At 36.4% G+C, this 14,764-nt stretch overlaps 1 protein-coding gene across 1 annotated transcript in view; it reads right to left on the bottom strand.

The window, feature by feature from the left end:
* Window positions 1–65: 65 nt before the first annotated feature.
* LOC140164687 (thioredoxin reductase 2, mitochondrial-like) overlaps window positions 66–14,764 on the bottom strand; it is a 65,271-nt gene continuing 50,572 nt past the window's right edge. The window contains exons 7-16 of the mRNA XM_072188036.1: window positions 14,181–14,240; window positions 13,271–13,341; window positions 12,363–12,382; window positions 10,655–10,746; window positions 9,843–10,014; window positions 8,464–8,597; window positions 7,555–7,650; window positions 6,154–6,318; window positions 4,583–4,680; window positions 66–3,563 (exon numbers count right to left, since the gene is read on the bottom strand). Of these exons, the coding sequence (XP_072044137.1) occupies window positions 3,440–3,563; window positions 4,583–4,680; window positions 6,154–6,318; window positions 7,555–7,650; window positions 8,464–8,597; window positions 9,843–10,014; window positions 10,655–10,746; window positions 12,363–12,382; window positions 13,271–13,341; window positions 14,181–14,240 (1,032 nt within the window). The 3' untranslated portion in view covers window positions 66–3,439. The remainder of the gene's footprint in view (window positions 3,564–4,582; window positions 4,681–6,153; window positions 6,319–7,554; window positions 7,651–8,463; window positions 8,598–9,842; window positions 10,015–10,654; window positions 10,747–12,362; window positions 12,383–13,270; window positions 13,342–14,180; window positions 14,241–14,764) is intronic.

Raw genomic sequence — 14,764 nt, 5'->3', positions numbered from 1 at the left:
TAGCTTAAAAGTGTAAGAGATCTGAAAGCTCTATTTTTATTGGTACTCAGATGACTATAATCATGAAACTAACCAGTCAAGAGCTCTATAAGAAAGTCAGTAGTGCCCCTTGGGTTAATCAATCCCCTGCCAGCTCTCCTCAGGAAAACAATATGTAGCAATTTTCAAATGTCAAAGGCTTTATTTCTTACAATTAACAGATAAAAATAAAATAAAAGTGCAATGTGACAAATGAACTGATATAATTATAAATTTTTATTATCATTAATCTGCTGAATGTGACCTGATCCAGCAAAATAATAAGGACAATGTCTTGAAAAGTCAATTCTTAGCTTTTTGCATCGTGATAAAGAAGTTATAGCTGACTTTAATTTACTGACATAAAAAAAGTCAAGTTATAGTTGAAAATGTTTGGTATTTTGACAATTGGGCGACAGTATCTTCATATATTGATTTTGAGATATAGCTAAACAAAGGTAATATTTTTTTGGGTTTTCTGCAAAATGCAGCTTTGTAAATGCTTTTTATTATCCTATAAGAAACTGAAAATTTGATATTTACGAGTTCCGATTGATTTTGCTTGACCGCATCACATATTACTTGATTGGGTAACATATGTATACATCTTGAATTCAGGTAAAATAAATATGCATTTCATTGTATTTTGCTGCTGATGTTACAACTGAAATAAAGATCTTAAATATGCACATAGTCTACTTGAAGTTCTGACTTTGTGAATAAATTAATGGAAAGAATCTGAACACAAATAAACAAAACTACATGTATAGCACCTTAAATGGGCTATCCCACTCCCCCCTGTGGAAGATTTAAAACTTCCAAAGTGGTATCACAGATTTTAAATGGAATTTAAAATGTTAAATATACACATTATAGTCTACTTGAAGTTCTGACTTTGCGAATAAATTAATGGAAAGAATCTGATAGCACCTTAAGTAGGCTATCCCATATGAAATCCACACTCCCCCGTGGAAGATTTAGAGGGAGTATGGGTTTCAAATAGAATAGACAATTGATTAACTTCCATTTGAAATACTCAAAGCCATATACAGAGGGAGTATGAATTTTCAAATGGAATAGACAATTGGCTAACTTCCATTTAAATTACTCACTCCAGCTGTGGAAGATATAGCTAGCCATATAAAGATGGAGTATGGGTTTCAAAATAATTAACCCTAGCCAATTCCATTTGAAAAACATACTCCCTCTGTGGTAGAATTTTCTTTAAACTTCCACAAAATTTAAATAGAATAAGGGATGAAATCAAAACTCGACCGGCTCCATCCGGTTACTATTGTTCTAAACAATGGCAACCGTACAGAACCGCCGGTCGAGTTTTTATTTCATCCTAACTCAATCAAGCCTAGCTCCCATTTTGTTTTCTGTATCTTACAATATTATGTTGACTGTTGTGCAATCCATTTCATATTGCTGTGCAATCCGTTTCATAAGTTCCTGTAGATTTAAATCCTTATTGTAACATTTGCTGAGGATGCCCTCCTCAAAAATTGTCAAAAATTCAGTTTTTTACACAATAGTAATTTACTTTAGTGAATTAACATACCCTGCAAAAATAAAGACATTAGGTGCTGTAGTTTTGTCAAAATCCGAAATAATGAATAAACTGTCTGATCAAGACGATTTATCATTAGGATCGAAATATTAGTCGAAAGCATATGTTCGTACATGGTGTGCCGGGCGGTCATACACACATCGGCGCTGGTAATAAATTCCAATACTCAGTTGTTCGGCTCAAGATTAAAAGGGGACATATCTGACAGTAACAGCTAACATTTTATGGAAAAGAAATACAATCTCTTTTTTATGGAAATGTTACAATATGGCTTTTATGTTACTAAAAAATTTTGCACATACATGATTTTATATACATTTTGTCATTATTACAAAATTATTTGATCACTATTTTGTACATGTAATGGTACAGGCAACCCAAATAAGTTCTATGTTGAATGAAATCAATCACTCAATGTTGCCATTTTGAGCAAAATACTTCATTTGGTACACAAAATTTCTATAGACAGAATGAACATTTATAATGATTAAGACTAAAGGTAGCATGTCTTATTTAAAACTTGCTCCTCAAAAAACACTGGCACATAATAATTTTCTGCTTGCATTTTCAAACCTACCTCTCCAATAATTTGGTTTGTAGGCAGGTTGTCATTAATAGCAGAAACATTTTTTTTTCTCATTGACCAGAGATATAAGGCACCAGAACCAAATTTGTTTGATCTTTGGATTGCCCGCTGATGCTGCTTCGTTGCTTGTAATTAATGAACTATCAACAATTAATCAAAATACTGGTAAATTTGTATTGGTCAATATAATTACATGCACAGATTCATATCTAATAACAATTAGTCAATTAATTGATTTTATAAATAATAAAGATCGACCAGGCATCAATGGTCGTTCAAAAGATCAAACTAGTTTGGTTCAATTGCCTAATATAATTTATACCAAACCCAGGTTTTAATTTTTAATTTTATGACAAAATTGGGGGAAATAATTTAAAGTTTGAATGAAAATCCTCCATTTATGAAGCAACATTAATTACATCATAATTTATAAATACAAAATACACAAGTGTTTGCAACATCTTTCATCCATTGTTTTCAAATCAAATACTGTCAATTATCACAGTTGGGAATGGTATAAAAAATAATGCATCTCTGGCCAATGATGTAATAACTTCCCTGTCAAAGCTCTATTCACCTGGGTTCAACTCAACTACACAATGTTATACCATTTTTACAATTTGATAGCCCAGTTTTTGTAGAAGTCTGGGGGAAGGGTGTTCAAAGTAGCCACAGCAAAATTGTGATATTTGAGTGAAGGAGTATTTCTTGATCCTAGCATCCTCTTTTTATGACATTTGTCAGTAGATATCCACGAAAAGAGCTTATTCCCAAAATTTCAGTTGATTCCGATTTTGCGTTTGCGAGTTATGCATGATTATGTGTATTACACTGCTCCATAGACAATGTGTTGTAATTTCCTTCGGGTATACCAGAACGAAATTCAAATTTCACGATATCTTTGCTAAACGAATTAATCTGCAAGAAATTTTTTGAACATAAACATTATGCAGCTAGAGGTTTCCAGTGATATAAAAATCTCAACTTTTTTTCAGAAAAGTGGGGGGATGATGCTGTGGATCACGAAATGCCCTTTTAAGCCTGTTTTTACCAATTTCTTGGTGTTGTGGTCCATTTGGATGACTTTGGCATGTATCTTCGGCAACAATGTAATTACAGCATTCAAATCACAATGTGAGAAAGGTCTGTAACAGATTACATTACATGGTGAAACCTGATGATGTAGAAACATATTCTACATCAGACTAAACAGATTGTAGTTGAGTTGAATCCATTGAGCTTATGACAGGGTGAATTTAACCTCAGCAACCTGTGACCGTTGGGTCTAATCCTGAGCGTTTCGTGATGTGTAGTTTAGCTACTTCCTCTGCGCTTGTTGGATGGATTCCTACGGTAGATGCTAGCTGGTGGTATGTCAAACCACATCTGAAATAAACAAAGAAACATCTATATACAGCACCAGACTTCATCAGGATTTACCACCCTAACAAGTTCCAAGTTAATTTGCCATCACTATAATCTAAGACCAAATTATAAAGACTAGTTTGCGTGTGAAGTCAGGGCAAATGCGCAGCATAATTGGTTGCGCAGTACAGCATTTTCGGTCTGGTTGACAAGACGTCATGCGCAAGTTAGTCTTTTTAATTCTGTCTTGAATAATAGCCACCCACTTGGTATCATTTTGAAAAGCTCTTAATTGTAACAGGCAAAATTATTTAATGATTTATGCAGTTTTGACAGACGCAAAATTAAAATTATACCTGCTGAAAAAGTTTAACTGAACTCTGAGTGAATCAAATTCATGAATGAATGCCATAGTAACATAATAAAATAATTTAACCTCAAGTAGGCTACTACAGTCTGGTTTATGGTTTTAATATCATATAATTAGTTTGGCAAATTTATATAAGTGATAATTATTTTAATTAGTTAAAAACAATGGGTTATTCCAGTTGAAATCCATACACCATCTATGGAAGACATGCATCTCCCACACAGGGAGAATAGATCGCAAACAGAGTCACCCATTCAGGTAACCCCATTTGAAATTCACACTCCCTGTGTGGACGATTACTAAAGGTCATTTCTTTGGGGTGTATGGATTTCAACTGGAATGAATAGCCCATTGCTCAGTACCCTTCAATAAATAAATTGCACTACCGTAAAAAAAACAATAGTTGGCATATGTGCTTACTATCGAGCACTTTTAAAACATGCAAACATGAAGTGCCCCATCCACAAAAGGTTTTTGAGCAAATCATCGATACACATAGTTATATAGGAACAAGTAAACCTGCAAATTTGTGTCTCAACCCCATTAGCTCAGTTGGTAAAGTGCCAGACTTTGGTACAATTTCATGTTTTCAAAAGCACTCGGTAGTAAGCACATATACTAACTATCGAGTTTTTACGGTACATCTCTATGAAAACCTAGTATTACTTACTTAACAGCTGCTGCAAAACCCTGCATCATTTCACCTGCATGTGGTCCAGATATATGCAACCCTAATATCCTCTGATCACCATCTCCTGTACATATAGCCTAAAGACAGAGAGCAATGAAAATCACATTTGGTTTGAGGTAAATAGTCCAGACATAAGGAATATTAAAAGGGGCATTCACAGACTTTATAGGAGTCATCAACTGATTTTGTTTTTTAGACGGGGTTCGAATTCATTAAAAAAATTTGCGTAGCAGTTTTTGGCTAACTCATCATAATCAGGATACTTCCAGATACTAAAGCACTATAAAAATTGCTATACAAATGCAAAATTGGGTAGCAGTTACTTGTGGAGCAAACTGCTATGCGATACAGCCGAATTCGAACCCTGTTTTTAGAATGTCATTATATTGACTTCATGATGTGTTACATTCCAAATAAACATTGAAACACCAAAATATTTATATTTACAAAATAACTTTCACACTTTCTTTCTACTTAAGGGAAGGGGTATGAACGTTTGGACAGTATTTATTGTAGGACATCAGAGCACATCAGACATATCGAATTGCATTCTGAATACGAAGAATGTCCTTCTGATATCAAATAATTTTGATTTTTGAAATTAGCAATGTAATACACATTTTATGGCAAATCATTAAAATTGATATTTTTGATATTTAACAGTACTTGAAGTAAACTTTATAAATCTGATGATTTATACTTAAAGTGTATGTAGGTGGGATGAAAAGCCGACGATCAATTGAAAATTTTGACCTTTCAGTATTGAAGATATGGATTTTTTCCCAAAACACAAAAAAAAAATAGGTCTTTTTGGGAACAAATCCATATCTTCAATACGAAAGGTTACAATTTTCAATTGATCGTCGGCTTTTCCTCCCAGCTTTATACACTTTAAGAATATATCATTAGATTTATATTTATTTCGAGGACTGTTATATATCAAAATTTGAAAAATATCAAATTTTAATAATTTGTCATAAAATTTGTATTATATCGTGAATTTCAAAAATGAAAATTATTGATATCAGAAAGAGATTCTTCATATTCAGAATGCAATTCGATACGTCTGAGGTGCTCTCATGTCCCACAAAAAATACTGTCGAAACGCTCAAAACGCTCATTAAAGATCCCTTAATGATCTGAAAATCAACATCTCTGTACTCAATTTCCCCCCTATACACTGATGTAGCAGAATCCAGCAGTCTATATGCAGCTACAGTATATCCTAGAAGGCACATATCATGTGGTCTAGAAGTAGAGCATAGAACTATAACATCATAGGTTCAAGCCTTGATCCAGATGTGTGTGTTAGGTTCAAGCCCTAGTCTACCTGTGGGTGTTGTGCCCTTGATTAAAAACTTAATTCCACCCAGACCATGCTGGGAAGGTAAAGACTTTTTGTACAAAGATGGTTACTCCAGGATGCACAAGCCTGGCCACACTATATACCTTCAACTTATTATATTAAATTCAACTTGCTTATAGAAGGCATGGTACTCTTCGCCATGACAAAATTAATTTTCAATAACTTCCCACCACTACACACCTACCTTAATATAACAGAATTCAGCAGTCCTTTCAGCTACAGAAAATTCTACTGGTTTATAGAAGGCATGGTAGACTTCAATGTTCTCTTCACCATGCCTTTCTATGGCTGCTTCCTCTGACAACCCTACACAGCTGTATTCTAGTGGGGTAAACACTGTAGTTGCAACCTACAGGAGTGAACATCAAACATTCAGTAATGATAGAATTTTGGAAATAAATCTAACACAGGAACTGACTTTTTGCAACTTAAAAAAGTTGCGTCTAGAATCACCAGACTTCATCAGGGCTGGTCATATGATTCAATCATTCCGTGATGATGTATTACACATTCACTGAAATGACTCTTGCTTCTTTTAAGACAGTAATATTGCAAGGGTTGTATCACTGATGCATTCACAGATAATCATTGTTGGAGTTCAACTTTATTCAGCTTATGATAGGCGGAAAAAATTAGACCCATAACATCGTCTATTGATATAGAATGGCATGCACACAGTTGGGGGCAGCACTTACGCTAGTTGCATGCTGCATAATGACCAGCGCACGCATGTGTGAATTTACGCGAGCGTAAGTTGGGACTTTATTGATGCGCGCAGTAACAAAAACCAAATAATTTTCGCCAAGCCAAACAAACTTTAATACTTCCTTTGCTCACGGTGCATGTGCCAACAGCAAAATTCTACTCCCTGCTCATGGCGCATAACTGCGCCAAAGGCACAAGCAAATAGTGGCCATCTTGGATATGTCGGAACATAATACTACAATTATTTCATAAACATTTCCAATGATTATTCCCCATTCCTCATTTTAAACAGTTTTTACAATTCACTATTGAACATTTTCATCAGGATTGTTGTTGGTTTTATTTCTTAATTAACCTGGGACACTTAATCAGTTGAAAACACAATTAATCATCTGTTCTTCCTTGAAGCCCAGGATAAATGCATTGTTGTTAAAACATAGTAGCAAGTACTTCATATTTCTAGTCCAGTACAGCAATACTCACTGTGGATGTGCCAAAGTCTTGCAGACATCTTTTTATACAGTGTTGAAAAAGAAGTCTTCAAGACTCTGATACTTCCACAGTGAGTCCTGCTTTATTGGACTTGAAATATGGAATTTCTGCTACGAAGATTTAAAATTCACCTTCGCTGCAAATCCAAGATGGCCAGCCACTCATATCATGGTGGCCATCTTGGATGTTCAGGGAAGGGAATATAACGTTGTTAGGTAAGAAAATCTCCTATATGATTGTGGCCCCTGAACATGTTTAAAATAAAACTGCCGTAAGGTTACATAAGAGATTTTGCTTTAAACATGTTCAGGGGCCAATGACACATAGGAGGTTTTTCCTACCCAGCGACATATTAAGTTTTGACATATTTGCACTGCTCCTGCCTTACCTTCTCATAATCCATGGTGTGTGTTTGATTTCCAAACAGTCTCTGGGCTAATAGTTTACCTGCCTTAATGGCAACTGGTGTTAACTCTATTCCTCCCTGAAAATAACACATGAATATTATTATTAATTGGTGCTTTTGTTTTAATCCCTTCATTCCAAAATAAAATTTAAGTTTATCTGAAATATTGATTTGATTTGTTTGGGTTTGACAACCCTGAATAACCCACAAAAGCCTCTTTTTGAAGTTTATTTCTGTTGGGCTCCATTTGAACACAGAGACAGGTTGGGAAATGTCTCGGCAGGCCAGCTGGAGTTAACACCCTACTCTTCTGGAAACTGACTGTGAGCTACATGTACTGACACGTATGTATGGCTCTTTGTACATGGTACGGATGGCTTAACGTCCTCACCGAAGGACAGAATTTTCTCATGGTTCATATACAAATCTCTAAATGCACCATGAGGAGAGCATAAGTCTGAATTTATTATACAGATATTGCAATTAAATTCAAACTCTATTTTACCAGGCCAATAATCCCCACAAGTTTTCCTATCGCTAACTATCTAACCCGGGACATCATAAACCAGAAGCAAGAATTCTAATCACTGAGCCACACTCTCCCACATAATTTCACATTATGATGCATGTCTTAAACAAGTTTTATTGGGACTACAATGCAGTTTCTAGTCTGGACTGGTTTGTCTACTGTAGCTGGTGGCTGGTAGACTCAAACATGCAATGCTTATCTTCAATCAGGTGACAAATAGCTTGGGCATTTTATGAAATTTGGATTGAGTGCTGTGCTGAGTTTTTGAAACTAATGTTGACGTTAATAATTCAACAATGTGATTAGATCTGTTAATATAACAAGAATATGATCTGACCCAACACATTCCTGAGCCTCATTACCTGTAATATATCTCCTAATGCATAAATATGTGGTACAGAACTCTGTTCACCATTCTTGGATGCAATCTTTCCACTTGCTGTTAACTCCACCCCGGCTAGATCTAGATTGAGTGAACTCGTCTCGGGATCCCTACCTGTATATGACATCAAATAAAAATGTATATATCATAGCATGGAAGTAGATCCTTGTCACTTGATTGGAGGAACATAGGTCAAGTGTCATTCATTTTAATGTGACATGATCAAGGGGAATGAGTCACATGTCGGCAATTTTCAATATGAAGCTTTTTACATCATTTTCTGGCAGTTTATAACTGCTACATTTTGATACAATCCCCATCAATATCGGACATCTGGTTACCGAGTTATAAGCAATTTATCAATGGCTGAAAACAATATAAAACAAAAGAATTTGAACACTGTTTTTGCCAATATCTCAAAAACAATATTAGCGACATCCGACTTATTCCTCCTGATCATGTCACAAATGATCTTAAGTATTAAGTATTATAGTCTATATATCTACATCGAGTCACCCACCGGCTCTAGCTTTGAAGTTCAGCTTGTTTTGCGTTACCTTGCATTACTTGGTGCGTGTACATGCTTTTACATGTGCGATCAACGTGCCTCATATGTACACACAAGAAAGCACGCCAAGCCAACGCAGCACACACTATGAACTTCAAAGCTAGTGCCGGTGACTCAAGGTAGATATATAGACTATATAGGATGCTTTCAACAGGGTAATGTAAATGAGCCCCCACCCCTTCCCCCATTCCTTAGAACAATGTTGAATCAAGCAATGTTGCTCATGAGTGCCTAGCCGTACCCAACACTGACTGATGGGGAAAGGAGAGGTTTCGGATGTTAGAAAAGGCTTTAGGCTTGACACCAGGGCTGTCAACTCTCGCGCATTGGGCATGAGTCTCACGCATTGGGTCACTTTCTCATGGTCTCACGCCAAGGTAGTGTAATCTCACGCCTAGGTAGTAAATCACACACAAAAAGCTGGAAAATGAGAAAAATCTCACGCATCATCAAATTTGTTGTCCCTCGAACGCTGTGGCTCAAATAATCATGGGTCAAAATGAACATTGTAGTCGGTAAATCCCGGTGCACCTTTGTCTCACGCCAAGCAATTCCAAAAAGTTGACAGCCCTGCTTGACACCACAATATATAGAATAATGGCAAATAGGTCATAACATAGTATGAGAAGGATTGTAGTTTTATATTGGACGGTCTGTGGCTAAGTTAATGTTTAGATGCCTGCATATATACACCTCTACAGTCTCATCGTATTTAATCAATTTAGTATAGAATCGTTCTTGCGGAGGTTCTCTTTGATCTATTTCTAGTTCTGACCTCCTACTCGTCTTACCTATTGCAAACATAACAGTGTCATAATGCAGATGTCCACTGACACCATTCCCATCCATCCAAGTCATTGTCAGATGGTCATCCTGGGTTTGTTCTAACTGTTGTGGGACAATATGCCACAAGAACTCTACACCTTTACTTTGCATTTGGTCTGTAACTAGTCTGGCCATTTGCTGAAAGTGAAATAACATAGATTGGAAGAATTTTAAACTGCTGAACTTCAAAAACTACTAAATTTGGTCGCTTACCAGAAGCACTTTCACAATACCAACTGCATACTAAAAGCCAGATTAACACTTTCAGATGACATCAAAGGTGTTTTCCTTGTCCCCCTGGTGGTCTTGTGAATGAGAAGGTTTGTCCCAAACTGGATCTAAGTCCAGTCCAGTGTCTCTGTTCAAATTCTGTCCCTTTTTTCTGATATGGATGGCTTCTAGAACCTGTCTGGAAAATCATTTTGGTTCTTTTTCCAGCACTCTTATGTTTCCCAGTAATTATTTGATGAGAGTAATAATACTCCTAGAAATATGCCCATGTACAGCAGATTTGGAACCAGCAAAAAACAACATAGTTTTATGACAAGTAGATCAACTTCAAATGCATACAGGCATCATTTGCATACAAGAGTCTACTCCCATTTTTTGTAGCAATGTGAAATTACCACCTCTATGACAAACATCATAACAATAGTTTTCTGCGGTGAAATAGACATGAGCGATTATGGTCAGTTGACCTTTTTGTGCATAATGATAATTGATGGAACAGTCAAGTATTTTGTTAGAAAATCTCTAATTGATTATAAATTGTACTTACCTGATCAAAGCCCCGTAAACATATAGATCGCACCATTACTGAGGTAGGAAAGCCAAGTCCATTTAAGAAGCCAGCACATTCTAATGCTACATCTGTATACATTTTGTTAAGGAAACACAGTTGGTAGCAACCTGTTACTTCATCTCAGTGGTGGCGCCAAGAATTTTTTTTTTTTTGGGGGGGAATTGGGGGAAAAGTGAATTTCAGGGGAACTAGAAACATCACGGTTTTTCGGCGCAAGGCGCCGACTGGGATGCCTCCACCATGGGGCGATTAAAATTTATTATAACAATTATTAAATCCTTGGATACCACCAATACATGAGGGTACCCATAATGCAGCATTGACCCAAGTTTGGTTGCATTAGGAATTAAACTGTTCATACTTTGACCTCAGATGACCCTGGGTGACCTCAGATGACCCCAAAATGACCTTCCAAAAATTTAACTCTAAATGTTGACTGTACCCACCAAGTTTCATGCCCATATGACAGTTTTTACTAATTTGACATCAGATGATCCCTGGGTAGCCCCAGATGACCCCAAAATGACCTTCCAAAAATTTGGCTCTAAATGTTGACTGTATCCACCAAGTTTCCTATCCATATGATAGTTTGTACCAATTTGACCTCAAAAGACCCCTGGATGACCTCCGATGACTCCGAAATGACCTTTCAAAAATTTGGCCCTGAATGTTGACTGTACCCACCAAGTTCCATGCCCATACGACAGTTTTCACTAATTTGACCTCAGATGACCCCAAAATGACCTTCCAAAAATTTGGCTCTAAATGTTGACTGTATCCACTAAGTTTCCTGCCCATATGATAGTTTGTACTAATTTGACCTCAGATGACCCCTGGATGACCTCCGATGACCCTGAAATGACCTTCCAAAAATTTGGCCCTGAATGTTGACTGTACCCACCAAGTTCCATGCCCATACGACAGTTTTTACTAATTTGACCTCAGATGACACCTGGGTGACCCCAGATGACCCCAAAATTACCTTCAAAAAATTTGGCTCTAAATGTTGACTGTACCCACCAAGTTTCATGCCCATAGGATTTGAACTGTTCATATGAGACCAAATTTACAAGTTGACCTCAAATGACCTTTGACCTCAGTATATGACCTTCAAACCCACCCAAAAAAAAGTATCCAGGGTTCCTGACCATGACTCACCTATCCTGAAAATCTGAAGTCAATCCGCCCATCCATGCCTGAGATGCAGCATCCGGACGGAAGTACGGAAGCAAGCACACAGACATTGCAAAAACAGTGTGCCTCGAGGTGGAGGCATAAAAATCAACAAATTTTACGCAATTGCTGCAAAAAATTTTCATAATTTTGAGCTTTTACTGGGGGGCAACTGGGGGAAAGAGTTCTGACTAGGGGGCATTCCCCCCCCTCCCCATCGTGGGGCCGATACTGATTCATCTGCTCTTGATTCAAAACTGGCAATAAACGTTGATCCACAGGCAATTGAAAGGTCCCATGAACCCCAGTACAGAATTTTTGCCTAAAGAGTGTGTTAATCCAGAAAAAAAAGGAATCTTGACATTATTCTCGCTCCACAGTCCACAGATAAGAACAGATCTGTTATGTATTTCTAAAGGCCTTGGCATGTAACATGAAATTTTGCCTCTGTCTAATACTACATTTCAGAAATTCCTGAAGATTGGTAAGCTTTCTAACATATAAAGGATACAACTACCTCCAATTACCAATCTGCAGAAGAAGGTGAAAGCAAGACAAACATGTCAGACATTTCTACAAAAGTTTTTTACAAAATAAGACCACATATTTTGTCAATCTAAAGGAGTAGCTACAATAATCATAAGACTAGGGCTTCCCAAACATAATACAAATGCTGATTTTTCCAAAACTTATCAGTGGTATACTGGGCAAAATTTCAATGAACGCAATCTGCAACTTTTGTATTTGCATCTTCCTTGGGATTTTGGATCACTGTCTTTTTATTTCTTGACCGATTTCAACAAATCAGATCTGAAATCTGAGCTAAAAGATGCAGCTATTTGCTGTTGGCTCTAATTATGACATATCTGTCTTTGTTGAGAATATACAAGGGTAAAAACAACGGTTATTTTTTACTGGTACCTTCATTCTTTGCTGTCTGTATATTATTAACTTAAACTTCCATGTATACAAATTTCTTTTTTTTTTCTTAGCCAAACATTACCATGGCACTACTAGCTCAGTATATTTTTTGGCATAGCATTAGCCCTCCCATCACAGTTCCACTGCCTATGGTGACATTACATCTTTTTCTTCTTAATTAATTCGTAATCTCTACAACTTTCAATGGGCTATTCCATTTAAAATCCACACTACCCCTGTGTAAGATTTTGGATATATGTTCCACACAGGGAGTATGAACTTCAAATGGAATGAACATGTTAGGCAGCTCCATTTGAAACTCATCCTCCCTCTGTGAAAGATTCAGGTTATATCTATCTCAGAGGGTGTATGAAATTCAAATGGAGCTGCATAATGTACTAATTCCATTTGAAATTCATACTCCCCTGTGAAACATATTTCCAAAATCTTCCACAGGGGTAGTGTGGATTTTAAATGGAACAGCCCAATACTACTTACGTTCTTCCTGGTGGCTTTTTTAAAGAGAAAATATCATCGCTAGTGATACCATATTCTAAAGCACCTGGGATCTGGAAGAGACATGTACATATGAATAACAAAATCAAAATAAGTAAAATCAAAGCTTAATACCTCTATAAACATGTGTTGCTCAAAGATTTTTTCTTTACTGACATGAAAGTCAATACAAAAAAAACTTGGTAACTCTTTTCTAGCTTTCAAATTCTTCAAAAACCTTGCCCTGTGGTTTGTCCAAACGCATCACATGTAGACACATTATTCGCAATAATGTGCCGCCGCAATTTTGTCTGCAACGCAATTAAAGTGTGATACATTCTACACAAAGTACTATGCACGGTTGCGCATGCAATTTTCCGCAATACCCACCATCACTTACACTGTGGGTATGTGGATGCCCTCTTTCTTGATGCAAACAACTTAAAATATTCGGGCAAGAAAGTTATATTTTCTGGTTTAAATCACATATGTTTTTAAAAATGTTTAATCACACAAACGCCCGACAGACCCATATTTTAAGAAATTGGGGAAAAATTACAAAGTACAAATGAATGACCCACATTTCAAAAATTTTAGGATTTTGTTTTTAAATATTTAAAGATTTTGGTGATTTTTAGGTCATTTGCAAGTTTAAAAAAATGGTCGGACCGAACGACCCTACTTGAAAGGTCCATCGTCCGTAGAACTGTGGTTTTTTTGCCTAAAGGGTGTTGCAGTAGTGTCCCTTTACATCCAAATAAAGTTTCCCAAACAGAAAGAAGCATTTAAATAATGGGTTTGGCTGTGCCTCACTCATTATCTTTTACTGCCTCGGACACATTTTGGGGAGGTTTGACACTTTATTTCTTAATTAATAAAGAAAACCAATTAATGTACATTATTTCTCTATTACCTTTGGATATCTAGGTCTCATTCCAGTAGCTAATACTATATTTTCTGCAGTCACAAGTTCCTGAAAATTACAAAAACAATGGTTAAAACAAATATCTGTTGGTGGTTAGTGTAGCACTACTACAAGCTGAGGGCATGTATAACTGTGTTTCAGCCTCCATGTACTGCATGTACGCATTGCCGTTATGTGCAACCATTTGTATACCCCGCAACCTAGGCCACCTGACTGATGCAAACCTAAGTAAGTTTAATGTTCTGCATGCTACATGTAGCCATAGGCTTCAACATAAAAAGTCCCAAGTTTTTAGATATTTTCTCAAAATATCAAGAGCTATCTTAAGAAGCACTGAACCAATACTAGGCTTGTTTGTGCTCATTTTAATGCATTTGTCATGCTGATTCCAAATATGGTCATGAAAATTTACAATTCTGAAAATTTCGAAAAATATAAACAAAATTAGAAACTTGTCGTCTGCAGTCGACATCCATGTGGAAAGAGTTAAAACACCTACCTAACTGTCCTAAATTTACATGGATTGTAAAGGATTCCACTATCTCCACATCACATTCTAAACTTTTCATAAA

Source organism: Amphiura filiformis, chromosome 11, assembly GCF_039555335.1.
Source record: "Amphiura filiformis chromosome 11, Afil_fr2py, whole genome shotgun sequence".
NCBI lineage: Eukaryota > Metazoa > Echinodermata > Ophiuroidea > Amphilepidida > Amphiuridae > Amphiura > Amphiura filiformis.
The sequence above is the reverse complement of the archived record's forward strand: the minus strand, read 5'-3'. Positions and strand labels throughout refer to the sequence as shown.